The sequence below is a fragment of the Acanthochromis polyacanthus genome, chromosome 21, assembly GCF_021347895.1.
Source record: "Acanthochromis polyacanthus isolate Apoly-LR-REF ecotype Palm Island chromosome 21, KAUST_Apoly_ChrSc, whole genome shotgun sequence".
NCBI classification, from domain to species: domain Eukaryota; kingdom Metazoa; phylum Chordata; class Actinopteri; family Pomacentridae; genus Acanthochromis; species Acanthochromis polyacanthus.
The window spans coordinates 12,931,174-12,957,906 of record NC_067133.1 but is presented as its reverse complement, the minus strand read 5'-3'; the positions used below and the strand labels follow the sequence as shown (position 1 = coordinate 12,957,906).

Sequence of the window (26,733 nt, the reverse complement as noted above, 5' to 3'; positions counted from 1 at the left end):
TTTGAACGGACGACAGGCTTTATGGAATGTTGTATTTCTGTGTCATGACCAATACACCAGTCGCACTTGAACTACACAACTTCATACTGAAATCCTTAGTTAGAAATGGGCCGTTTATTGAAATAATACAATATCAATGAAGTCAAATGCAAAAAAAAAAAGTTAGAAGCAATATAAAATAATACGCCTTGCAAAATCTGAAACATTGTGACAAAAATAGACAATCTTCTGTAAATGGAGGTTTACATATGATATGGTGGATGCTGATAGTTAAGTACCTTTTAGGATCAAGCATGCATACATATTTTAGTATCAGTGGTCAGAAAAAAATCCCCCACCGAGGCACTCCTACTGCTCTGCTCCACTAACTGAGCCTAAAAATCACCCTTATGTCTCGACTTCGGTCTTATTACTTAATAGCAGGAGCCACATTATACGGTGTTAAGGACCCCGAGAGTTTAAAACGATATTTGCGATAATCTTTTGGAAATAAAAAGAGTCTATAATTATGGATGCAGGGAGCATCAAGTAATGAGTGTATTTAAAGGAAGTATTGACAGTGAGCGGGTCAGCGAAAACTGAGTAAATAAAACCATCTGTCACCAAGCATCTCATGTAGTATTTGTTAAATATAAACGTATATCTCATCTCCTCCACTGAAGTACAAGATCCTTGAGCTGCTTGACCCCAGTTGGTCTAGCTCATTGTTCTTCTCTCCCAGTTTTAGTTTCTTTGCTCTCCATTTTGCTCAGCTACTCTTTTCTTCATTTTTTTTTTTTGTACTTCAGAACAGAGTGGAGTCAGATTAAAGTAGGACAAAGAAATGGTGGGACGAAAAAGTGCTGAGAGTGAGGATTTGCATTAAGTGAAAAGGAAGAAGGCATGAAGACCGCAAAAGACATTATCCATTTAAGAGATACCTGGAAGACAGTGAGGCGGACAGCTGCTGAGTGAAGCTATCTAGGCCAGGCAGGACGCCGATGGAGCGTGGACGGTAACGAGACAGTCTGGGATCATCAGCTGTGCAGTAGCATTAGCATTAGCACGCAGGGTTCAAGAGTCACATTTGCCTCGGTTGGGAGTTAGCAGCTGCTCACAAAGAGGCTCAAACAGGCCTGAGATGGAGAAACAGCAGAAGGAGAAAATATCTGCTGCAGCAGACTGAAGGAGAAACAGGTCACTTCTGGATAATTAGAGGAGGATAAAATCATTTCTTAAAAGCTGCACTAGACAAGATTTTTTAAAATTTTTTGTGGAAATACATCCGTCTTATCGGCCAAAATCATAAAGTGGAGCTACAATAGAGAACAAAGTCACTAACCTTCACTAATTGAGATGCTGCAGATTTGCTCTATCTGCCCAAATTAAATATGAGCGTCTGCTGTGGCGCTGAATTTAGCTCATGTTATTTAAAACCACAGCATATACACTGTAAAAAAATAAAATAAAAACTGCATTGATTTGATAACTCTGCAGGTTTCATTTACTATTATTAAATATAAAATATTAAATACACAGAACTTGAATATTCCTGCTGGTGAATTTCACAAGCAGCAGAAAAACTACACAAAGTAGTTAAACCACCTCACCAGCTTTAACATTGCAGTGATGAACCCTTTAATGCAATCACAATTATAATTTATTAAAATCAATCATTAATCCATTATTAATGAAAATATAAGGAATAAGAACAATAAAAGAGATGATGTCTGTTTTAAACACCACAGAGGACTGGGTTTGTTCTTCTGTTTTGTTTTACGATGAGTTACGTCAAGTAATTTTGCTCGTTTTCTGACCCTTGAGTTAAAGTGAGAGCAGTTTATCACGGCTGCCGGCAGGAACAGCATGCATGCTGGTATCTTTATTAAAGAGAATTAGAGATGAATCGTCCTCATGCATGAATCTTACATCAATAACAGCCTCATTTTACGCATGAACCATGATGAAGATGCAGTAAAATAGAAATGCATAGCAAAAATAGCATCTTATTAAGAGCTCCTGCTGGCTCCCCTGGAGTTTACACCCTGCTGCTGAGTGCTTCGTTTAATATTATGTCTTAATGTACTGGTTGAATTTCTGTTGTATTAACAATCTGTAAAGTAACTATACTGAAAAAAGAATCATTGGAGCAGATTCGTTACATTCAACTGAATTACGTTTTGACAGATTAGCTTAGCAAGTAATATTAATGCCGTTTAAGTTAAATCTACTGCAATCATTTGAATTCTCTCCAATTAACTGTTTGCACTTCAGTAACCTTATAATAAGGAAAGTCAACTTGAAATTTCCACTTTTTCCAACTTAGGTGTTTGCTTCACCTAAACGTAAAATGTAAAAAATGGTTTAGTCTTTACACTTGCTATTCTTTCTTTGTCTTTAATCTGTTTTCCTACCTGAGTTGCAGAAGAGAAATGAAAAGGATAAAATGAAAAGAAATGTGGATGCCAGACGCTCAATGCTAAAGGAGCAATAAACCTCATTTTTGCTTTAAAAAGGACAAAACTAAATTTCAAATTGGCAAAGACCATGAAAGTAAACTGCCTTTACAAACACAAAGAGTGACACTTATTACTTCGCCAAGGAACACGGTGGAGTTATGTGACGATCGGCATACGTTTGTCCGTCTGTCTGTTTGTCTGTGCGCAACATTACTCACAAACGGATTTTCGGATTTGGATGAAATTTTCAGGGAAGATCAGAAATGAAGCAAGGACCAACTGGTTAGATTTTGGCAGTGATGCAGCTTATAGTCTTGATACACAGATTTTATAAAGATTTCCGTATCATTGCCAGATAGCGTCACGGCGTCACTATGGCAACAAATGAACGCTACCTGCTGCCTGCTGACGATCACATGATGGTGATCCTACTACAAATCCACCACTGTGGACTTATCATGACTTATGCATCAGAAATCTTGCATCGACTGAGCAGCCTTGGTGGAGTACTGTCCTCTCTGAGTGCTTGTCTTTTTAAAAAATACAACTATAGTGCAAAATACAACTTAAATGCACTTTTTACAGCAGTTAAATAAAAATTGCATGACAATATTGCTGTATTGTACTGTGGTGTGGTTAGATGTATGAAGTAGTTATTTTTAAGTTCCCTCAAAATTGCAATTAAGGAAGTGATTGAGTAAATGTACTTTATTACGTTTAAATACTAGAAATCAGATACAGAAATTCCTGGATGTCTTGAAATCACTTCATCTTCTGACTTTCTGTCTGCTCCATGATCACGTCAAGATTTAATTTTGTTCATCAGTTTATTACAAAAATCTAATGTCCCTCCATAACGTCTGCTGGGCCTCATATTTGATGCTGATCAGTAAATGCTAATGTGCTAAGCTAAGACACAGTAAACCTGCTCAGTATTTGGAGCGTGAGTGTGTTACGCTGCAGAAAAAAATCCTGCCAGACTTTTCCTCCGCCGGCCAATCAGCACCCAAATCAGTCACCGGCTCCGACATAGACGCACCATGACATTAGCATTTAGCTCACAGCGTCACTGGACCTGGTGCAGCCTCACAGAGCTGCGAGCATCGCTGCAGACTCTCAGTGATTTTGACCAAAGTCCTTTGTCACAGAGCTTATTATATTCTTTTGTGTGGTTGCACAGCTCCATCCAAACAAACAGCATGTTATTTTTAATGTATCTACTAATGAGCACAAATGCAAACTGCCTCTTAGACAGCAGACAATCAGAGTTGTGCTCAGACTGTCTCACTTTTTACTTCTCTCATCCCTTCACAGTGCTTTGGTAAAACGCAAGTGCTCTGTATGCCTTTTACACATCACATGCTGTCCTTGTTTTGACTGTGTATTCAAATTCCTTTTTTTCCCCCAGACTTCTACCTCTTATTGTCACTTGGAGCTGCCAACATGAAATGAACAGCTTTAAATATTTTCTGTGTGTGGTGTTTCTTGATGTTGCACAATATTTTTTTCCACCCTTTCTGGTCATCTGCATAAAAATCATTCAGTTGGGACTCTCAGAAACAAATCTGAAGCACTTGCAAGATACTCAACCTGACTGAGAAAACTGCCTAAAAATAGGCAATACAGAGCAGTGAAAGCTTATGAATTAGATATGAAAGGGTGATCCTGATAACATGTTTAAAATCCCTGTGTAATCATGCAGACAGGAGGTAGCAGTGACCTTGGCGGGCTCCAAATTCTTTTGTGGAAACTCAATTTATTGCACAAAGAATGTTGCTGGAAATAATGGAGGAAAATGCACAATGATTGCTGAGAGTCTCACAGTCTTTTAGCTCTTTGCAAGGAGACAGCTGCAGGCAGGAACGATCTTATATTTTATGTTTGTCATAGCTAGCCTGTGATGTTTTGTCATCATATTTTCAAGCTATGATGTAAAGGAAAAGGTTGTCAGCCAGAATATGAATTAGGATGCTTTTTTTTAAAAAAACAAAACAAAAACATCTTTCAGAAATTAGCAAGTCTAATCTGCTCCAGAACTTCAGTGTTTTTCCAGTTTATCATGTGACAAAAATATCTGTTTTATTCGTGCATTGTTTAGGAGACCTTCCTTTTTTCTTTTCTTTTTTTAATTATTTTGCATCAGCCGCCGTGGCAGCTTTGATCTGTGCTGTGAAGCTTGTTTGAGATGTCACAGCACATATACCATCCCTAAGTTTCAAGGCAGTCGAATCAGAGTTTCTGAGCGTCAGTGTCTTTCTCTCATATCTTGACACCAGCCAACCAAAACTCTCATTTGAGATCGTATATTGATGTGCAACCGCACCACTGGCAATAAACCGAGCTCTGACTGAGAATTCTGACAAAGACAATTGAAACTTCTAAGAAACTTTATATGGCTTCACATTGCAGGTTTTTAGTCAAGAGATGCGCCATCAAACAACGTCCAGCATAAACGTAACTTTTCCCGTTCTTTCTTAGTCACACTGGGTTTTTTCTACAATGTTATAGGCGTAGTTTAAAGGCTGACAGCAGGGCATGAGAGATGAGCTCAGGAATCAAATTGTCCTGACACGTTTACATAAAAATCCAAAGCAAACTAAAAATGTAAAAAGGTTTAGCCAGAGGTAGCTGCGTCTCTGAGCCTGATCTTTGAGCAGATACGTTTTATTGTTCTTTCATGTCATGCTCAGGGCTTTATTAGCATTTATGAACAGTCTTTCATGTCAAATTTCCCCTCTCAGAAACTGTAATATTCCTTTTGGAATAGCGAGATGCCAGCGGGATCGCTCTGCAGCACACCACTTTCTGAATTTCAGGCGTCTTTAGTACAACAGCTATATTATTAATCACACGTATCTGAAATCAGCACGGGCCTGTTTCCATGGTGATTTTATGACATTTATTTAAGTTGTCTCTCAGGGTGAAGATTGTTGCGCAAAAACAAACCCTCCTCCTGTCTTCTGCTGTGCCATGTCGAGTCAGAGATCAAATACTTAGAGCAAACATATCGGAATCAAGGTGCCCTGAAAAACGGAGGATCAGAGGAAGACAAAGTTCTCTGAAATCCAGTGACCGACTTTCCTGTGATTTACAGTAGAGAGGTGGGAGAGATGCTTCAGCGGGATCCTAAAGAAAGTTTTTGCTGCCTGGTGCGTCACGGATCCTCTCTAGGATTGAAGTGCTGAGAGAGGCATTAACAGACTGCTGCCTGAAAAACAAACCTTATCCAAAATAGAAGCGTTGCTGCCCCACCAGTGTGCCAGACATGGAGCGCCAGCTTTGAGCCGAGCACAGTGCCAGGGCCCGGCCTTGATATCTTAGACCCCGCTGTTAAGGAGGCTCATGGGACGTCGTGTAGCTCCAGTTGTGGCTTCCTGTTGGTGGTTTGCAGAGACAATCGCTGTAATGATGATGTCCTCATTCGTTTCTGTGGCTTTAATACACTTTGCTGCCTCGACTGTACCTTCCTGGCAGAGCTTGGAAACCTTTTTTAACATTTAAACAGGAACCCAATGAAGACACAGACCTGAGAAATTATTAAAATGAATGGTTAAGATGTGAATTCTGCCAAAGCTGAATTATTGCTGTGCAGCTGTGTGCTTTAGTTTGGCAGACAGAAATTCATGCCTAATCTGCCATCTCATTAGCCACCCTTGAGCTTCTAAAGTAACCCAGATCTGGGATCCTGGAACTTTGATGTACTTATCCTATCAAAAGCATTTTTGTCTTGAGGCCGCCCCTTTCAGAATTTTTTAAGCCCAATTATTCCTCATGATCTCTGAAAAACTTACTTATATTTATCTCAGCCTCACTGTGTCTGCAAAACCATGGCTCATTTGAATCGCGCTCTATTCTCCTGCGGAAATCCAATATTCTCTGTTTTGCCAGAGGCGAACCCTACAGAACTCATGAAGAGGTGCACAAAGCGACGTCGCCTCAGCGTAGTTTCCCTGCGCGGGTTACTTTTGAATGTGTGTTTATGTTATTAAAACGAATCTGTTTATCTAAAAGTGGAATTTTTGTGCGGTTTCGGTGTATTTATAAAGGTTTCTGATGTCTATTTGTAGAAGCTGAGTGTGTAACTCCTGCGTGGCTCTATCAGAAAGCAGTGTATTGTTGGATAGATGTACAAATATCTAAACAATCGTCACATTTTAGATAAAGGAACGATAAACAAGGGCCTCCGGTTATGTAAAGAAGTGATTATTATTGATTGTCTCCTGAGGGTTCAGATCACACGATGAGGTTCTTTAAACAGTTTCCTCCTGACTCTCGGCTCTTACAGCCGTGACTATCCAAACGTCGCGCTGCTGCTGTTGTATGATATCAAATAATGAGGATGTACAAATTAATTTACATAATTGTTGTTTAATTGCAGCAGCTGACGGCGATAAGGCTGCAGCAGCCCCTGCTGGTAAGTGCCTCCATGACATGTAATCTGAGCCCACAAGCTGCGCTCCACAGATCCAATTTATTTTTAAGTTATGCACACAATAATCAGCTGCTTTACAGTTAACTAGAATAACCACCGAAGACTAATATTTAAATACAAGTGACTTGTAAGGATGGCTTAATTTCCTGACAGTTTCTTCTCTCTTTCTCATTTTCAGACCAGAAGGGTAAGAAAAAACACCGCATTAAGTGTTGGTTTGTCTCTGTGTCCCGTAGATGTAAGTGTCTATAGATCCCCATCACCACCATCCTCATCATCATCACTGTCATCCTCATTGCCAAAATAATGTGTTTGTTTCTACTCATTCAGAGGAGCAAGCAGAGGAGGAGGGTAAGACTTAAAGATGAAACAAACACAGAAGCGGTGAACTTCTGTGGTGATGGGACTGAGTGTGGAGATGCATGATCCCCACCGTGTCGCTGCTAGACACAAATACACAACAAATGCATAACACACAAACACACGTGCACACCATAGCAGTTACTGTTCAGTGCTTCTGAGCATTATTATTATTAGAATGACGTTCTGAGTTTGTTTTCAACACATAGATAAAATCAGGTGTTAAAATCAGGGGCATACTAGAAGGTATTTAATTTATGGCTGAACATCACACTGTATGTATGAATATGCACTGTGATTGTCTATGTATGTGACTTGACAATTTCAGCTTTGGAATACCTAACAGAGGCACATACTTAATTCTTGACATGCATGCAGAACATGCAAATTAAGTCTCTGAAATCCCAAAACCTGCCAGCAGGTTCAAAAGGCATGCAGATTTTGAGGAATGCCAGAATTACACCATTTATGAGTGCCAGAAACTGTAAAAGCAGAAAGAATTATTGGATTTTAAATTTCTCTCAATCTGTTCATATCGGACGCACTATAGAGTTTAAAAATTATCCAAACATAAGCTTAAAATCGTGCTGTTTGATCAAAATCAATTCGTTCTGTGTGTCTCATGTAAAAACTTGCTCAAAATAGTCAGGTTCTGTGAAAGGCAAATAATTCAGAGACTTTTAGGCTGAACTGCAGGCAATGTAAATGTAATTATTCACAGCAGATAGTCACAAATGATTTCCCAGTTCTAGTGACACCTGTGATCCCTACAAAAATGTTTTACATTACTCAAAAAAATTGTAATTTTCTTCCCTTTTATGATTTAAAGCATTTTAACCACATTATACAGCATAAAAAAAGGCATTTCTGAGTTCTCTCTCCTTCTAGCCATGGTTGCACTGTTTCCATTGAGCTGCAGGACTTTATATTGTGGTGAAAAATGAACCCACAGTGGGGTTAATATTTCACATTTGTCCTTCAGTGGCTATTGCAAATTGTCACGAGTCATGTTCACATCCTTATTTAAAGTTTATATATACATTTCTAAATGAAAACACTGAGAAAAAGTTCTACTATGACGGAATTAGTTGATTAACTGCCAGTCTATGTAATGTTTAAAGTATGTTTCCTTTCTGTTTGTTTTGACATCCCACTGAAGGAAGACATTCCTTATCCAGACATCTGTTACAGTCTAAACATTAATACTTTACCTGGCAAACAGCAGCGGTTCTACCATTTGTGCTTTTGTTCAACAGTCACACACAGAGAAACCATTTAAAGAGCAGCCAGTTTCTCCATCACCAGTACTCTTGATAGCAACAATGCAGTGCAGCTTAACACCACCAGGGTTTAGAACAAAGGCGACGTGTTCAGACAGGCTCCATTCTGATTACTGGGTTTGGCTGCTGTCTTCACAAGCTACACTGGCGGGAAATCAAACATGGAGGACATAGCTTGTAATTAGGACACGAGTCGACCCTTCGGACTATTTGTTGGACAGTTTTCTTTAAATGTGGACCTACAGACAGGTGTCAAATTAAAACACAAGCCAACATAAAGTCTTTAAGTAAGCTTCGGTGCACCTTGGCATTGATTTTGTTGGAGGGATGGACACCATTTTTACAGAAGATATTCAGCGTTTTAAGATATAAATGTTTCATTACAGGATAATGATTATCACTCCGAACAATTTTATGTTGATCCGCAGCAGTTCTTTCCTCTAAGTGAACAAATGGCCCCAAACCACGCCAGTAAAATGCCCTCTATACAGCACAACAGAGCAACCGGAACCATCCATTGTACAGTCAAAGTGTTTCCTTTAATATGCCACCTGTCTGTACTTTTAGATAAGTGAGGTTAGTTTTTCCAAAATAATTTCCCTGATTTCAAAGTTTCTGGAACCATGCACCATTTGGAATTTATTAGCCTATATAGATTTGAATTTTATGAGATTGTGCCACTTAGATATATCAGACTGAATATTTGTGGAAGTGACTGAATTCCACTTTTGCATATTGTAAACAGATTTAACGACACGTTTTAGCAACCAAATGCACTTTTCTGTATGTTTATGTTGAGTCTGAGTGGCACACACAGATATTTCTATCTTTTTGGATAGCTGTGTGAGTCTGATTGCCTCTGTGGTTATTTCATGAGCGTCAGTGTGTTTTGCAGCCTGCTGCAGATTGCAAGATGATGCTGTTTTGTATGTGTGAGAAACACGTCTGAGATTAATTGCAGACGGCAGATTGTTCCTCTCATTTTAGTTCCCTGTGCGGCCGAAACTCCTGACCTTTCAAGTCCAATCCATATAGTTGAGGGCATTACAGTCAGCTAAAAGGGTAAAATTATGGCGTGTGGGTGGAGCAGCCCACAGCAGAGTGTGTATATGTATGTATAGATCAGGTAGAATCAGATAATGTAATTGTTTCTGTCAGACATCATATTAGAGCGTGTACATGTGTGCATGTAAAGATTTCCTCTGGCAGTAGCACATAATGAGTAATAAATAACGAGTCCCCTGGGATTAAATGCTCTCACTTGTGCATTTAAGTGTAGAATCTATTTGTGTTACATGTGCACACTTTCAGCTCACCTTGGTGGATTAAATGCCAAGTTATATTATGGAGCCACTGTAATGGAGGGCAAGAAAGTTGTGAAGTCGTGTTTCTGTGTGTGTGTGTGTGTGTGTGTGTGTGTGTGTGTGTGTGTGTGTGTGTGTGTGTGTGTGTGTGTGTGTGTGTGTGTGTGTGTGTGCAGTCCCTGTCATTCAAGATGAATTACTCCACAAACTTTCTGTGGCTCGCCGAGAGTGATTAAATGTGTGTCTGCAGGTGCAATGATGAGGCACAGCACTGCGTTATACTAATGCTGCAACTCATTTACACTCCGTCGCCGTTTTTAACAGCCAACATGCCCCAAAACAGAGGACTTTGAGCAAAGATCAGTGAAAAAGCAAAGGAGTACTGTATTTTCTTGTAAGGTTACAGTGGAATACTTCCATTTTTACCAGTTCTTTACCGTATTTTTACAAAGTTGAAGTTGTAATTTACTTAAAAAATGACTTGCTGTATAACTGAGTATGATTACACAGTTTATATCCTCTTTCATCATAGCTGCTGGTAAATTACGATATTTTCCTCTTTTAAAATGTACAAACTACTGTAATTTGCAGACATATACCATAAATAACAGTTTGACTCCATATGTATAATAAATAAGTGACATTTATCCACTTTGTTTAACATTTAAACATGCATATACCACTAAAACACTTCAAACAATAAAGGATAAAGAAGAATTAAAGTTATTTTTTTACGGATCAGGAACTTTTAAGCAAATACAGAAATTTATGGCCAATTCTAGTCTCTTAAATCTACTTTACAAACCAACAATAACAAAACAAACGTATCTGAAAACTAACAAATTTCCTATCTCACTGTTGACGCTGTCAAACTTCACAGCATTTGACTGTATTTTGGAGAACCAGAACATGACAGTCAGAGTTTGGCTGTATTTTTAAAATACAGTAATTTATTCCAGTGTAGCATTGGATCTGACAGAAGACGGCTGGCGCAGATTCAGTGTGCTCATACGTCCCTGACCTTTTGTTTAACCTGCCATCGCTTGTTCGCAGCTCATCTCATTTGCCAGTGTATCCTCTTTCCCTCCGTCGAGCTCACGATGTTTCAAGAATCTGCTGCTGCCACCTCCATCCGATCTCGCCTGGAATACGTTCTGCTGTCTTGTTGGCCTGGTGGCCCTGACAGCATGACATAGATCAAAGAAATTGACTGCGATGTTTCTGATATGATGTTACTGCAGATTGCGGTCTTGGCTGTAATTAGCGGCGCTTAAATGTTGCACCTTATCTGACGGATGACTCAAATGGTCTCAAATAGGCAGACCATCAACAGTGACAGAGGCCTGATGCATGCTAGATAGTCATTAATCAAAACCCTTAAAAACCCACCACTGTGCCTCAAAGTTACATATTTATATATTTTTTTCATGAAAATAATCTCGTCCTTCCTCAAATAGTGCTTTCTCAATGCACCTCACCCCTCTTGCTGCAGCTCGAACACACCAGCTCACCAATGACTCTACTCAAACTCTGAAAAACAGCTCCATGCTTCACAATGGCAAGTTGCACTCTTAGTGTGATTCAGCCAGAATTAAACCAGAAAAGTCTGAATTTGTGATTTTTTTCTGTCATTCTCACACCTCAGTTGTAAGGTAGAAATGCTCAGCTATGGCACTGAATCCTTATTTCGTTCATATGTCATCCAGCATACAGAAAATACCAAAATACCAAACTTGGTGTATAATAGAATTGTATTAAACATAAAGTATGTCTAATAAACCTCAGGTGACCCAACTTGAGTCAATGACCGACTAATGTTTTCAAAGTCTGAGAGTTTGGAGGTAGAAGGACATGACTTACCAGACCTCAACAAGTGTTTGTGCTTGAAGGTGGCAGTTTAAGGATGCATTGGCTTATCTGGTTGTGGTTGACTTGCATTAGGACAGTTCATGCCATGTTAAGTGCTAAGTTAGTTTAAATACAAGACACTTGTGCTCCAAACAAAAAGGATGTGCAGTCAATGAAGGACCTAGGATCCCTGACCTATCACTAGACAAACCAGTGAGCAGTAATTCCTACCGTGTCCAAAGCAAACTTACCACTGACAAAGAAACTATACAAGCCAGCTCACCAAACTTGCTAGTGCTACATGCTAATTGTAACCGCTAATTGCTAAAATACATCACTACTTCAGCCAAGCTCACCACAGACAGAAACTATACAAGCAGACTTCATCTAAGATGCAAGTACCAATTGCTAACTACTCATTGCTAATGCTACCTAACAAGAAAAAATACTCACCAAATAAAAGACAAAGACACAGCCACTACCTTACACCACAGACTCACCTGAGATGGCCGCATGGTCTCAGAGAGACTCTAACAGGCCACGCCCTCACCTTATCTACACTTCCTCTTCCTGGATCTCTGCCTATTGGGAGAGGGAAAAGAAGGTGGGGAAAGCAGAGTGAGAGGGCTTTTCCTCTGCCTCCCTCTACTCCTTCACCGCCTCTATTTCACCCTCCAACTATTATTATTTCTCCTAATCCATATCCACTGACGAGATCTAGGAGCCTCATCTGCCATGTCCCTCATCGTCTTCTTCAGACTTAAGGGTGCATTGGCTTATCTGGTTGTGGTTGACCTGCATTACGACAGTTCATGCCATGTTAAGTGCTAAGTTAGTTTAAATACAAGACACTTGTGCTCCAAACAAAAAGGATGTGCAGTCAATGACGGACCTAGGATCCCTGACCTATCACTAGACAAACTAGTGAGCAGTAATTCCTACCGTGTCCAAAGCAAACTTACCTCTGACAAAGAAACTATACAAGCCAGCTCACCAAACTTGCTTCCATGCGGTACCGTAGCTACCGAAGGTAGGAAAAGATCACGGTTTCAGTTAAAATACACTCTTTCACAACATTAAACTCATGCTATAAGACATACTTCACATTACCTGAAAAGGAAAACATTTACTTGCAGTCTAATTGCATCTAATTCTGCCGATTCTTGAAGCATCTCCAGTAAAAACCAGACAGTACCTTTGCACAGCTTGAAAAAGAAAAGTTTTGTTGTGATGCCAGTTAATTAAAGTCCTCAAAACACCGGCTTTATGTTCCCCTTACATGTATATATGTTGCTTACATTGGCCTGCTGAACTGTCTGGGCTAAATAGGTTTGTGTTTGTGGCTTTACTCAGCTGTTAAATTAAGTGTTTCGATTTATCTCTAAATTTATCAGTATAACTCGCAGAGGCATGAAGCTCAGCATTGTTCTGTCATACTTGTGTGTTTATGTACAGTCTGCATTTCCATGATCTGCTTACAGTACATTATATCTGCATTACCGCTCATTTGGTCCCGCTTAACCTGTGCTTATTCTTCATTAACGGACGTCCAGCCTGCTGTAGGTAAGCGCTTTGCTTTGTCATCATCAGTGTGAGTCTGTGAATGTGTGAAGTGTGTGTAGGTGTGTGTGCAGATCCAGCCTGCGCGAAGATGTTGTCTCGGTGAATGAGGCTTATACATCGTCTTTAATCCCATCTTTGTTGACGCTGTTTCATTCATAATCACACACACACACACACACACACACACACACACACACACACACACACACACACACACACACACACACACACACACACACGTGTGTGTCTTGCTATCATTGTGGGGACATACCATTGACTCCCATTCATATCTAACCCCTAACCCTTACCCTAACCCTAACCTTAACCAAACCCTAACCCTAATCAAAACAATGGCTAACCCTAAAGAAATATTTTTGCACTTTTACTTTTTTCAGTAACAACAACATGGCCAAGTAAACACTGTTTAAACTTGTGGGGACCGAAACGAGGTCCCCACAAGTGACATAGTTTTCGGTTTTCCTACAGTTGTGGGGACACTTGGTCCCCATAATATAGCAAAAACATGGGCGCACACACACACACACACACACACACACACACACACACACACACACACACACACACACACACACACACACACACACACACACACACACACACACACACACGTGGGAAGTGTTTTAACCCTTCGCTGTACACATGACTCATTTCCAACTATTTCCTTTCATTCAGCCAGCAGTGAGCCTTGGGATGGTAAGGAAAAGACAACATAATATATGCCAGCTCGCTTGTGCTTTCTGTTTCTGTGTTTGCTTTGTGTCAATCGCTTTTGGGTATCGGACTGTAATTCTTCCTCCCTGAAGCCTGGGATTGCTCTGGTGATGGCCATCACTGTTGCTTAAGATCTCAGCTTTTTAATTTTTTTTTGCAGAGCTACAGCCTTGATGATTTTTGGACATCAAGTATAATAATCATAACTGCAATAACTATATTTATGTCACAGCCAAAAGTGACAAACTGCCTCATAGTAAATAGATAAAGGAACCTAAATCAAAAGGATGAAACCAATGCAAAGACACAACTTAAAAGCAACACAAGTCACAGCAAGTTTATCAGATAAGCTGTCAGATGAAACGAGATGACAGTAAACCAACGAAATAAAATACAAATTTAACAGAAGCATCTGACAGTGTATTTCAAAGTGAGTGTACTAACGGTCAGATTGCTTCCACCAAAGCATCTGAGTGAACGTTTGCGTGTTTTAAAAGGAAAATGAACTGATGAGGTTCATAAAAAGTGATATATCCTGTCTGTATGTCTGCTGGATATATGTCATGTGTACGTGTGCGTGACTACTCATGATGACAGCTAAAGAATATGACTGTGCAATTATTATTTTATTATTCACAGCCACAGTGATGATTCTGCCGTTAGTGCCTTTACACTCCTAAATGCTCCCTGAGATTTAAAGAATTTGAATTTTCATTCTGGTGCTGCTCAGATGATAAATTAAAGTGTGAAATTGCAGATAATACATACAGTGTTGTACTGCTACAGTATGTATAGTGTTTTATTTTATGGCTTCATAATTATTTCCTAATGAGTTCCTTGGAAGAAGTATATAATTTGGCACTCATTTTTACCAAAACTCATTTTAGCTTAATTGGTGAAACATTTTATACCCTAGACTCTTTTAGCTGATGTGTAGCAGGTCAGCTACAACTGCATTTTCTCTACAGACAAAATAAGATAAAAATCAAAGATAGAGAGACAGACAGATCAACTTAACTATTTGTCTTCACAACACAAAGTGAAATAATTTGTCTTTGGCTTGTAGAAAACATGGATATTACAGCAATACAAAAAAAAATTACCCAAGGAACACTGAACAAAATGCTAGATAAACGGAGATAGAGTGAAAAGGTATACAAAATGCCAGGTGCTACGAACAAGCTGGACAAGTTGGACTTGTCCACATCTAAAAAAAAAACAAGATTAGGTTCCGAGTAGTTTCCCTGTTGGTTCCTTTTCTGGAATATAAAAAACTCTCTGGCTTGTTGGCAATTCTTTAAACCAATCAGAGTTGTCGTAGGAAGGGCTACATGAAATACTGTAGCATCAGTGTTCAATAAAAATAGTGACAGGTGGAAGTATTTTGGTGGAATATTTGCATTAGAAATATTAGTAACTAATCACTGTAATAATTCAACTAATTAAAAATACAACAACTGGTAAGACAGAGGATGAAGGATGTGTTTTTCAAAAAATGTACTGAGTGTAGTATCTGGTTCTGCCACCAGATTGAGGCTACTTGGCTAACAAAACTAATAATGGAAATTCAGCTTGTAAAGTGCAAGAATGAGAAGGTTTCCTGGGACGCTTAATGGATGCTGGCCAGAGTTACAATGTTGTGGAAAAATTACAGTTTGCTAAGACAATGTGACTTCTAGTGTTTCACTGATTAGCAGTGTCAGTTATCCTGTGTTGTTACACAATCCCAGTCATACTGGATATAATATAACAATGTAATTATGCCCTCCATTCTTGTATTATGTTCCCAGGTAATTCACAATTGATTAATGATCCCTTGGTTAGAACATTTTTCTAAATTTGCATCCCTAATTTGCATTCCGGTGGACAAACACCACCATTTAAAAGCTCAGCAAAACTTCATATTTTCAGTGTTGTGTATGGCTAGATTGTTGTTCTTGTTGAAGAAAATGTAGGATAGCCAACTGAAAGGCTGAAGCTGCCTGAAATGAGTAGCCAAAGGTTTCTATCCATATATCAGTTGAAATGACTAGTTCTATTCTTCTATCTAAAGTTGGTGCCAAATTACTATTATTTATGAATGATTCTAGAAATTATTACAAAATTAGAAATAAATAAATGTAGTGTTACAGATTTTTTTTAATGTGTTACAAATTGTCAGCAATTTTAGCAGGGCCTGTGGGTGTAGCATAACAGTCCCTGTGGGACTTTGTCCAAAATTTTAATCTCCCATTCTCAAAGCCAAGGACAGAGTCTGGAGCTAATTTCACTCAGAAACCTCATCTGAAACACTGAGCAGGTATCGAGAGTAACCGTGTACGAGTGTAAACATTCAAAAGTGTCCCCTGGGTTCCATTCCAGGATCAGTTTTACCCACTTAGCATTCTAACCGAAACCCTCTAAATCATCCTGAACATCTGAACTTGGATCTGTCCTCAGGGGTACTTTTGATTAAAAGATCAAATTAACTGAGCCCATAAAAGCAGAGGAGAGGGAGGAAGAGGTGCCGACAGCATGGCTCTCTGAATTTATGGAGGTGCATGACCTTATCTGACATGTGACCCTGGATCCATTCTCTCAGCGACTGGTCTTGTCCGATGGATGTCCACACAGGGTCCAACTCACTCTATTTGATTGGTGGTCCGATGTGCTTTTATCTTCTTGTGCTTGTCTGTAAAACTTTGTTTTCTTCTCAAATTTGCACCAAATGGACAGAAACCAGATACTTTATGCAGATTATGTGTAGTTAACCTCCTAACTTCATCCCAGGTGAAGTGATTTTTGAACTTGTTGTCTCGTTCAACACATAACTCATTAACAGTTGTTTTTTTAGAAGAAAAAAAACAGGATTTGTTAATTAGAGTCAGAGGGGAAAAAAAGATGTGTTTTTTGGAGTGTGAGAGAACATTGATTTAATGTGTGAGTGTTCCTCACCTGAAGTCAAGGTTATCATCGGGCCAATTAACGCTTGTGTTTCACGGTGAAGCTCAGATACTGTACAGACTGACGTGTTCCTCGCTCTCTCTCTCTGTTTCCCCACCTCCCGATGCAGAGTTGCCTCCTGATGGTAAGAGAAATGAATATGTTAGCGTCTCTGTAAAGCGTATCAACTGACAAGCAAACACCCTACAAAGGTTACATCAATTTACCTGCAAAAGAAACAAGTGACCGGATAAAAGAGCAGCTCGTTTCTTATTGCCAAGATAAGACCGTGCAGCTTCAGCTTATGTTCTGTCGGGGTGGCAGATGATTGCAGAGAGTCAACCTTAATATCAAGTCTTCAGAGGTGATCTGAGGAGTTTCTTTATTCCCTGTTGGCCAGTCTGTTCCAGAGGGCTCCTCGTCATTTATCAGAGTCCCAAATGGTTTATGCAGCGTAAAAACAGAATGTAAACACTCTGGATGTTTTTTCTAATGGAGAGACTGTTGCTCAGTTTTAGCACTAAATACTTATACAAAGAATTAAACCCCTGAGCTGAAAGGATAGAATTTAGTGGTTTGAGATCCTCTCAAGTTTCCCAAATGATCATCAAAACAGGCATTTCACTGCAAGATCACCAGGATTAAGGAGATGATTTGGTGGTTTGCTTGGTCGTCTTGTTCCCTGTTGTTGTCTCCAGTCTGTGTGGCGCCCAGATCGTGTTTTTCTTGTTTTAATTTGTCCTCTGTGATCCAACACCCACCACAGAACATGCACCAGGGGAAGGTCCTCAGCTGTCCGAGCTGTCCGGCATATTCGTGGAGAAGCCGGAGAGCGTCACAGCAACAAAAGGTCTGGCACAATGATCGGCCATAAAAAGCCCTGAATTACATCCAAAATGAAAGGAGTGGCCGCTTAGTGCCAAATCGAGGCTGTAATACAGACAGTTCATCTATTTTAATTAATCAATGTGTCTCATCTTTGTTCTTGGCAGGGAAGGACGTCACGTTTGTGGCTAAAGTGGATTCCTCAACCCTGACAAGAAAGCCTACAATGAAGTGGCTGAAGGGGAAATGGCTCGACCTGGGAAGCAAAGCTGGGAAGCACCTGCAGTTCAAAGAGTCCTATGACAGGAACACCAAGGTACAAGGACTCCCATGTGTGTCTGTGTAATGTACAACTAAACTGCATCCTCAGTCTCATCCTGAAATATGCAGTATTTTGACAGCGTAGGAAAGGCTAGCAATTTGAAAGAGCCATAAAGCTTGTGTAAGGAGGTAGGAAGAAATGGCAAAACACATAGGTCATCACATATTCAATCAGCATACCTGAGTTTGCATCTCATGTTGGGACCATTATTGAGTCACCAATTTAGCTTCAGTTTTCACTTGATTCTTAAGGAATACTGTGGTAGTTTGATCCTTAAAGGATGAAGTCAATGTCAGATCTTTTTAAATGTTCCTATAGCAGTCGAAGTGTCACAGAGTTAGCAGGAAAAGACAAATGCAGACACAACAGACAGGCAGGTAATCGTACAAAAGAGGCTGTAATCAAACTTACTCAGAAGGTTGTAGCACAGGATGACAGTAGACCAACATAAGGCTGCTGGAGGTCCCAGAAAAAATCCAAAGTAAAAGTCTAAGTGAATATCAAAATGATGCAGAGATGACAAGTTTGGAGTTTGGCTGTTATCATGTTGTCTTTTTAAAACCGGGTATGATAACTGAAGGATGGATCTGAGTTTGAGGATGCATGTATGAAATAATCAAAGCCCTTATATCTCAGCTTCTTAATCAAGATTGGAAATGTGTTGAAAAAACACATTGCTGCTGGATCCTGTCGTAGCCGTGCTGGTTCAGTGTGCCTTCAGTTTTGAACAAATCCCCAACAGTGTCACTAGTAAAGCACCCCCACACCATCACACCTCCTCCTCCATGGTTCACAGTGAGAACCATGCATATAGAGACCATTTGTTCACCTTTTCTGTGTCGCACAAAGACATGGCAGGTGGAACCAAAGACCTCAAATTTGGACTCATCAGACCAAAGCACAGATTTCCACTGGTCTAATGTCCATTCGTTGTGTTTCTTAGCCCAAACAAATCTCTTCTGCTTGTTGCTTTTCCTTCGTACTGGTGTCTTAGCAGCTGTTTGACCATAAAGGCCTAATTGGTCAGTCTCCTCTCAACAGTTGATGTAGAGATGTGTCTGCTGCTAGAACTCTATGTGGCATTGATCTGGGCTCTAAACTGAGGTGCTGATCAGTTGTGATTTCTGAGGATGGAGACTCGGATGAACTTATCCTCAGCAGCAGAGATCATGGTCTTCCTTTCTAGGGGCAGTCCTCGTGTGAGCCAGTTTCGTCGTAGCACTTGATGGTTTTTGCGAATGCACTTGGGGATACATTCAAAATTTTTGCAATTTTCTGGACTGTCTGACCTTCAGTTCTTAAAGTAATGATGGACTGTTTTTTCTCTTTATTTACCTGATTGGTTCTTGCCACAATATGGATTATAACAGTTGTCAAATAGGGCTGTCAACTGTGTACCAACTTGACTTCTGCACAACAAAACTAATGGTCCCAACCCCATTAAGAAGGCAAGAAATTCCACAAATTAACCTTGACAAGACACACCTGTGAAGTGAAAACCATTTCAGGAGACTACCTCATAAAGCTCATTGGAAGAACGCCAAGGATTTGCAAAGCAGTAATCAACGCAAAGGGTGGCTATTTTGAAGAATATCAAATCTAAAACATATATACAGTTATTTCATATTTGTTTGTCTGCTACATAATTCCATATAACCTTCTTCATAGTTTTGATGTCTTCAGCATGTATCTACAATGTAGGAAGTAGTAAAAATAAAGAAAAAATCTTGAATGAGAAGGTGTCTCCCAACTTTTGACTGGTAGTGTACATGTGCGAGCCCATTTAATTTCGTGCGTTTTTCGCACATCGACCCTCTTCTCTCTGTCAGATCTACACTTATGAGATGAGCATCATCAAAGTGGTGGATGGAGACGCAGGTGGCTACCGCTGCGAGGTCACCGCCAAAGACAAGTGCGACAGCTGCACATTCGAAGTCTCGGTGCAGGGTAGGTCTGGAGACAGACACTTAATCACATTATTGTCATCTTCCATTCAGCGTATCCACCATTACTATGTAACTGGCTTTGTCAGCCAATAACTCAGTGAGTGCGATGTGCATTAGGTCCTTTCATTTAGTGGCCTAGCGAGGTCATCAGTCCATTATTCCTTTGCTGCTGAAGCCCACTGCGTAATGAATTAACGTAGCTGAGCTCTCACCAGCCTTTCCCCTTCTGTCTGCTTTCAGCTGTACAAGAGGACCAGCAGGACAACATCTTGGAGGCGTTTAAGCGATCGTGAGTGTCAGTGTCAGCGAGGGTCTGCTCAACATGTCACCCGTCACACAGTCTCCCATATGCTGCTTTAGATCGCCGCCTCTGGGCATCTGTCAGTCTCCCCCAGTGTCTCTGCCCATGTGTCTTTCTATCCCTCACTTATAGTCGACTTTGCACGAGTCGGTCTGTCTGCCACCTCTCTCTTTTTGTCACGTCTCAGTGCGTCTGCTGCTCTGTGCTTTGCTTCACCTGGAGTCCCTCGTGGTTTGGTTTTGGGATCTTATGTATTTCGTCACATGTCTCAGTAACAGTCTCTGAAGAGATTTTTTTCTTTTTTTTCCGCACCTAACTGTTTCCCCTCACTGTCTATTTCTGTCTCTGCTCCTGTCTGTGAAGTGTTTCTATGCATGCATCTCATGACTGTGTAGCTTTTTAAATGATTTTTTTTTAAAATAATTTCAGCTGTGTACTGTACCTGTCTGTACGCATAGTGTGACTGTAAATCAGCCAACACCTTCACACTGACACCTTGAGTCTCCATATTTATAATCTGTGTTTAAAAATATAATTTCCTTCTCTCATTAGAGCTCAAGCAGAAAGATGAGAAACGCAACATGCAAAAAGACAGCATCAAATTGTGGTTTAGACAGGATGTCAGTGTGCTTATTTGCAGAATGCTGATATGAGGGAGAGAGGGTGAAGCAGAGAGGCTGGTGTGATAAATGAAAAGTGAAACGTTGGTTAAAACTCAAATATATTGCTGGAGAGATAATGCATGTGGAGGTCATGCAGCTCAGCCTGCAGGAGGTAAGTATGGAGGATCAGATTGTGCTCATTTGTGTGTTTCTCCTAACATGTGTTGCAGTTTCACAACAAAATACATGAGATTTGACAGCATTCTTGAGGATCCTAAGTCCTGCTCACCCATTACTTTCTGGAATTTTATTTATTCCAAACTTTAATGTGTGTTTTATGTCTGAAATAACCCGAGCTCTCCATCGTGTGCCCCAGGCATATTGGGCTGTTTTTTCTTCTTCATGTTGTGTCTTCGCTGAGCGATCAGCCAGCTGAAAGGGCTTCAAAGGGAAAGAGAAAGAGAAAATATTCAGTGGAATGCATATCGCATGTTGACTCTGCAATCTGGGAGTGTTTCGAGAGTTTGCGTTCTTAATATACCACTCTATGTTTTATCTTGACAAGGAAATGTGTACAGGCGTATCAGTATTGAGACCGTCATGACAATGTTAAAGAAGGCCAAAGTAATGGATTCAACCATGCATGAAAAATGTGAGCTAAGACACAGAATTAAGTGTGCATTAAATTCAGGGTGAGCCAAGATTGACTCATGTCATTGCTGCAACATAACACCAAGAAAAAAAAGAAACATTAAAAAAAAGGATGCCAGTAGCCATAGAAGTCAGAGTGGTTAAGCTTCATCCAGGCGAAGGCTGGTTAATGTGTGTTGCTCGGTGCCGTCCCCTTCTACAGTCTGCACTCACACATTCCTCTGAATCGTTGTGTGTTTTTCTGTCACTCCACATTTGAACAAGAAGCGTTTTTCACATTAAAAGTTTTGCAATAGCATTTTGTGTATTGCGCTCGCTCAAACCATGAAGAGGAGCTCATCGCAGCAATCGCCTGACCTCAATCTTCATGTGAACTTCCAGTCCGTTTTTTTCACGTCAATGAACTGTTGTGTCGAAGCAAAAACATCCTGCAGTGCCCTGCTTCCATCATTCGGTGGTTAATGATGGTGTCTGTCTGTCTGTCGCAGTGCTCCAGAATCTCTCAAAAGTGCTCAAGTAGGTTGAGATTTTCCAATTATTGTGGCCACAGCACACAACTAACATTGTTTTCATGCTCATCCAACCATTTGGCGGTCACGTGTGCCCTGCGAATGAGGGCATCGCCACCCTGGGAGGATTTACTCCCATCAGGACGGCAAGGAGAGCATGGATGAATGTTATCCTTGGATGAACCATTCATCCATAGGACGAGCATGATCACTCAGAATGGCTTTGAATTTATTGGCATTTATCTTGCTCTACGAGGGGTTCAATGAGCCTCAACCATGCCAGGAAAACACACTCCACGCTGTAAAGGAGCTGCCAAAACCATTCACAGTGGAAAACAACAAGCACTCGATCCTGTAGACATTTATTGGCGTGTGCCACACACAGTACTTGTCACCTTGTTGAGCACAAGAGGGTGACTGATGACTCAACACCACACAACAGTTTTCCCATCACTTCATACTTGCAAATGTGCATGTGAGGGGTAATAAAGGGTTTTTATGTAGGGGAGCAGACCCTTACTTTCCCCCAGTATTGTCAGAATACTATTCTGCATGAGACTGACATTTTTTTATTGACTCCAAAGTCTGTACAACCATTCTCTAATCTCTGTGACTTGAATATAGCCTTGCTTTTGGCCACATTATCACCTTAAGTCAATCTTAAAATGCAAGAGCTGCAGGCTGATTTACCACCATTTCATCCATTCAGAAAACCAGAGGACAAAACTGGTCTGTGATCTTAATTTAAGCCAATGATCAACCCAGGTTATTTGATAATTTGAGGGCTTTACAAATCACATCTTATACCAGATTGCTTGCAGAACCAACAGCGGCTCCAAGTAATAAGAAACACATTTGATATATACAAATAAAAATGCAGAGCCACATTTAGATACATTATTCAAACTGACAGCATCTTCCCAAACATTTTCTCCCTCATAGTCATTTTGCTTTTGCTGTTTTTCCTCTCTGCAAAATATTATTAGAATTACAGCAAGTTGGCGTATCACAGTCTCCATTTTGTTTATATCTGTTTCTCCATAAAATCACAGGAGCCGGTGCACTGTTGCTGCTACATCTGGTCCAATTATCTTAATAAAATCTTGCAGCGTTTGTGATGCACCATTACTTTCCAGTCTTGCAGCATGTGCATATCTGAGATTAGTTTCACCTTGTGTTAGTGATGCAGCCCAGTTCCTACATGTGTTTGTAAAAATCTTGCAGTTTGGCCCGGCTCTAGTAGCCATACTCTAAAACTTGCTCAGTCTGAAGTTTTTGCTTTTGTTTGATTCACAGCAGCCAAAATTAGGGCCATAATGGGCTTCCTGGCTGAGATTTCTTAAATAATTTAATGCTATTTGCTTAATGAACCGCCTTCATGACAAATCATCTGTTTTCAGCCTCCTTTGTTTCCCTCCACACTAAAACACTTACTTATGCTGCCTGTAACACGTTCAGTGTTTGATGCTTATGATGTTCGTGGTGCTCATTTTTGTCATGTTACACGCTGCTTGTCTATTGTGATTTTTGTCTGCCAGCTGAATTTGGGGCATGATGGTAGCTTGTAGTCCTCATCAGACGCTCTCCTCTGTGCTCTCTATGTGCTCTACTTTTGCTGAAACAGGGTGAAAAAAGGGTAAGCTTTAATTACAGGCACAGATTTATTGCAGGTCCGCTGTTGTTTTTGGTATTATTGTGGTTTTAGCGTTTCTGAGCTTATTTTTTGGTTCTGAGTCATTTGGAATAAAAGGGAATGTGTTCTTGAATGTGGTATTTAAACAGCTTCCTGTGGGATGGATAAATTTGATCTTATCTTGATCTTATTCATGTGGCTTTTCTCACTATGCAGTAGCGTGGGTTAAAAATATAATGAAGCCAAATCTTTCTTCTTTAACTCCAGTGGGGATGCAGGTGAGGATGCTGGCGATCTGGACTTCAGTGCGCTGCTCAAGAAAAGGTGAGATTCATATTGTCAGAGTTTCAGGTTTGTCTGTCGCAAATTTTGTTTCCTCTCTGGTGATTGTGTTATTCACCACTCTTCATCAGAGAGAGGAAACAAGAGGGGCCAAAAGAAGAGGTGGATGTTTGGGAAATTTTAAAGGCAGCCAAGCCCTGTGACTACGAGAAGATTGCCTTTGAGTATGGCATCACCGACCTGAGGGGCATGCTGAAGAGGCTGAAGGCGATGAAGAAGGTGGAGACCAAGAAGAGTGATGGTGAGGCGTGAGGGAAGGTTACGAGACGATGGCAGAGTGTGCATTACGAGTTAGACAGAAGGTAGGAAAATGAGACCTCTCTCGTGCAGTAGGCTGTAAATACCAGGAGTGTTTAAAGGCCTCGCGGGACACGTTTTATTGCTGGGACAACAGGTGGAATGTGTGTTAGCTTATGCTTTCTGCTGGTTGGCACGTATGGATTACTTGGCTATTAAAGCAGTGGTTGAAATATCCTAACAGGACATTCTCTTGTCAGCTTTCCTGAGGAAGCTGGATCCAGCCTACTCAGTGGAGAAAGGCAAGAAGATCTCGCTCACTGTGGAGGTGGCCGACCCTGACGCGCCTATCAAGTGGTTCAAAAACGGACAGGAGATCAAACCATCGGCCAAGTGAGCCACTGTACAGTATATGTGTCTGTGTGTAAATAAAAGGTGTTTGTTTACTGGGCCACAGTGTTGAGCGAGAATACAAATATACTAATAATAGCTGTCATTTAATGAGGCTGCTCACAAGGGTAGTTAACACAAAGTGGCCAAAGATGTCGTGTAAAGGCCTTCAAGCTACAAACTACAGACACAATCAATGTGTAGATGGCAGACATGAAAATTTTTGAACAGGTTTCTTAAGTGATAAAAGGCATCTTTAACAATCAATTACAGACCAATTGATTACACAACATGGACTCAGTGGACATCATTCTGTGTCCTGATAACACAGACTTAAAGCCAATCACTGACTAGACACTAACTCTTCAAAAACACGAGAGGTCTATCCATTAGGCATTAAGCGTCAAAGGAGACTTTCCCATTGCTAGCAAAACTCCCACAGTGCTCTCTTACTTGCTAACAAGGAACTACTGGTAATCTGTGTAACTGCCTCTTCTGGTTGCTACAATGCTAAACAGGAAGAGGTTCCACCTGGTGGCTCAGTTAGATACTAGAGTTAATGTACAACACATTTTCTGATATGCATGTCCTTTGTTGCCTGTCTTTCAGTTAGTTAATTAGTTGTTCTTGTTATACTACCCGCTAATCACGTTCCATATATGCTCAGTAGAATGCCGTCTACATATTCTAGAAATGCACGACTAGCTAATAGAGCATAATTTTAAGGTCTTGTTTAAATAGGTAACTTTTGTTTAAAAAAGTAGCCCAGTTTACAGTTTTAATAAAAGAAGACATTTGTTACAGAGACCAAAACCATATTTGTTACCAGGATGTAAACATGCTATAAATTTGTACATTTTGACATGGCCATCTAGGGGGATTGACTTATTTTTGCCACCAGCCTCAGGTGGCCATTCATGGAACTGCGGTTTTTAGCACCTCTAAGTTAACTTCATTTTTTTCAGTCTTAGTGTTTGCTGCTTGGCTTAATTACTCACTGCCATTTCAGTAGTTACTGCAGCCAGAAAACAAACAACAAAGGTCACCAGGAGAGAACAGGTCTCCACTAAGCTAGCAGTCCACTCTTCTATAAAAAGTGAATTCACAACCAAAACCGTAATTTAATGAGTTCTTCCATCGAGTTTTATATAAAGCAGGGAGAACCCTCCATAAATGAGGGTAACAGGTGAGACTGCTGTCAGTTTATGCGTTAGTAAGTCTTAATATCACTTTAAACCTGAATGAATTTATATTTGGATCTCATATAAAGCTGTAAACAGAACTCTGGCATAATATTAGCTTACAGTTGATGTCTAATTAAAAATCTAGTACATAGTGAGGAAATATCAACATTGGTTTGGAGTCACTTTTCTGTGACTCTAGTGAAGCTCCAAGGATTTCTGCGGCCTTGTAAATGTAAATCCAATGTTCCTGCTCCACATATTAACCAGTTTATTTAGAACTGTGTCTGTCCGCTGCTTGCTGCTGGACAGGTAGGCTACACTGGGTTCCATTGAAAACATCTGGCTGCTGCTGCCAAGCCAAGGTCTCTGCAGAACACGAGTGGGCGTTCCTCTTTGTTCCGCAGCCGCTCCACATGGTTCAGGGTTACGGTTGCGGAACGCCCACTTCTGTTCTACAGAGACTCCTTAGTCGCTGCTCCTGGAAATTAGGTTGTTGAGAGCAGTAAAATCCAAACAGTACTGCGAGCCAAAAAACTTGAACTATGAACTATGATCAATAAATGAAAACCTGAAAACAGGCTACGGCAAACGACCTTTTCTCATTACACTTTTTTTTTTTCTGCATGTATCAAAATGTTGATTAGATTTTTCTCAAAATTTCTTCAAATGCAACACTTCAGAGGTAGCCACAATGCACATATCATGTGAAAAGAAATGCAGCGTCTTCATCTTAGTTTGCAGCTCCGCCATGACCGTCAGAGGTGGACTGCGGCAAAAAAATCAGTCCTGGCATTTTTGTCCCAGACAGGCCCACAGCATCATCGGTTGACTGAATAAAATGAGGGATTAAGAGTTTATTATACATAGAAAACACAACAAACCTCTATGAGCAGCATATTTACAACACTGAAG

At 40.3% G+C, this 26,733-nt stretch overlaps 2 protein-coding genes across 2 annotated transcripts in view; one reads left to right on the top strand and one right to left on the bottom strand.

Annotated features, from left to right (window-relative positions):
• tbc1d17 (TBC1 domain family, member 17) overlaps nt 1–26,733 on the bottom strand; it is a 278,375-nt gene that overhangs the window by 78,011 nt on the left and 173,631 nt on the right. The gene's annotated exons all lie outside the window — the stretch shown is intronic.
• mybpc2a (myosin binding protein Ca) overlaps nt 1–26,733 on the top strand; it is an 82,505-nt gene that overhangs the window by 23,399 nt on the left and 32,373 nt on the right. Inside the window, exons 2-8 of the mRNA XM_051941497.1 lie at nt 17,646–17,729; nt 17,872–18,020; nt 19,856–19,973; nt 20,213–20,261; nt 23,936–23,992; nt 24,082–24,251; nt 24,508–24,640. Of these exons, the coding sequence (XP_051797457.1) occupies nt 17,646–17,729; nt 17,872–18,020; nt 19,856–19,973; nt 20,213–20,261; nt 23,936–23,992; nt 24,082–24,251; nt 24,508–24,640 (760 nt within the window). The remainder of the gene's footprint in view (nt 1–17,645; nt 17,730–17,871; nt 18,021–19,855; nt 19,974–20,212; nt 20,262–23,935; nt 23,993–24,081; nt 24,252–24,507; nt 24,641–26,733) is intronic.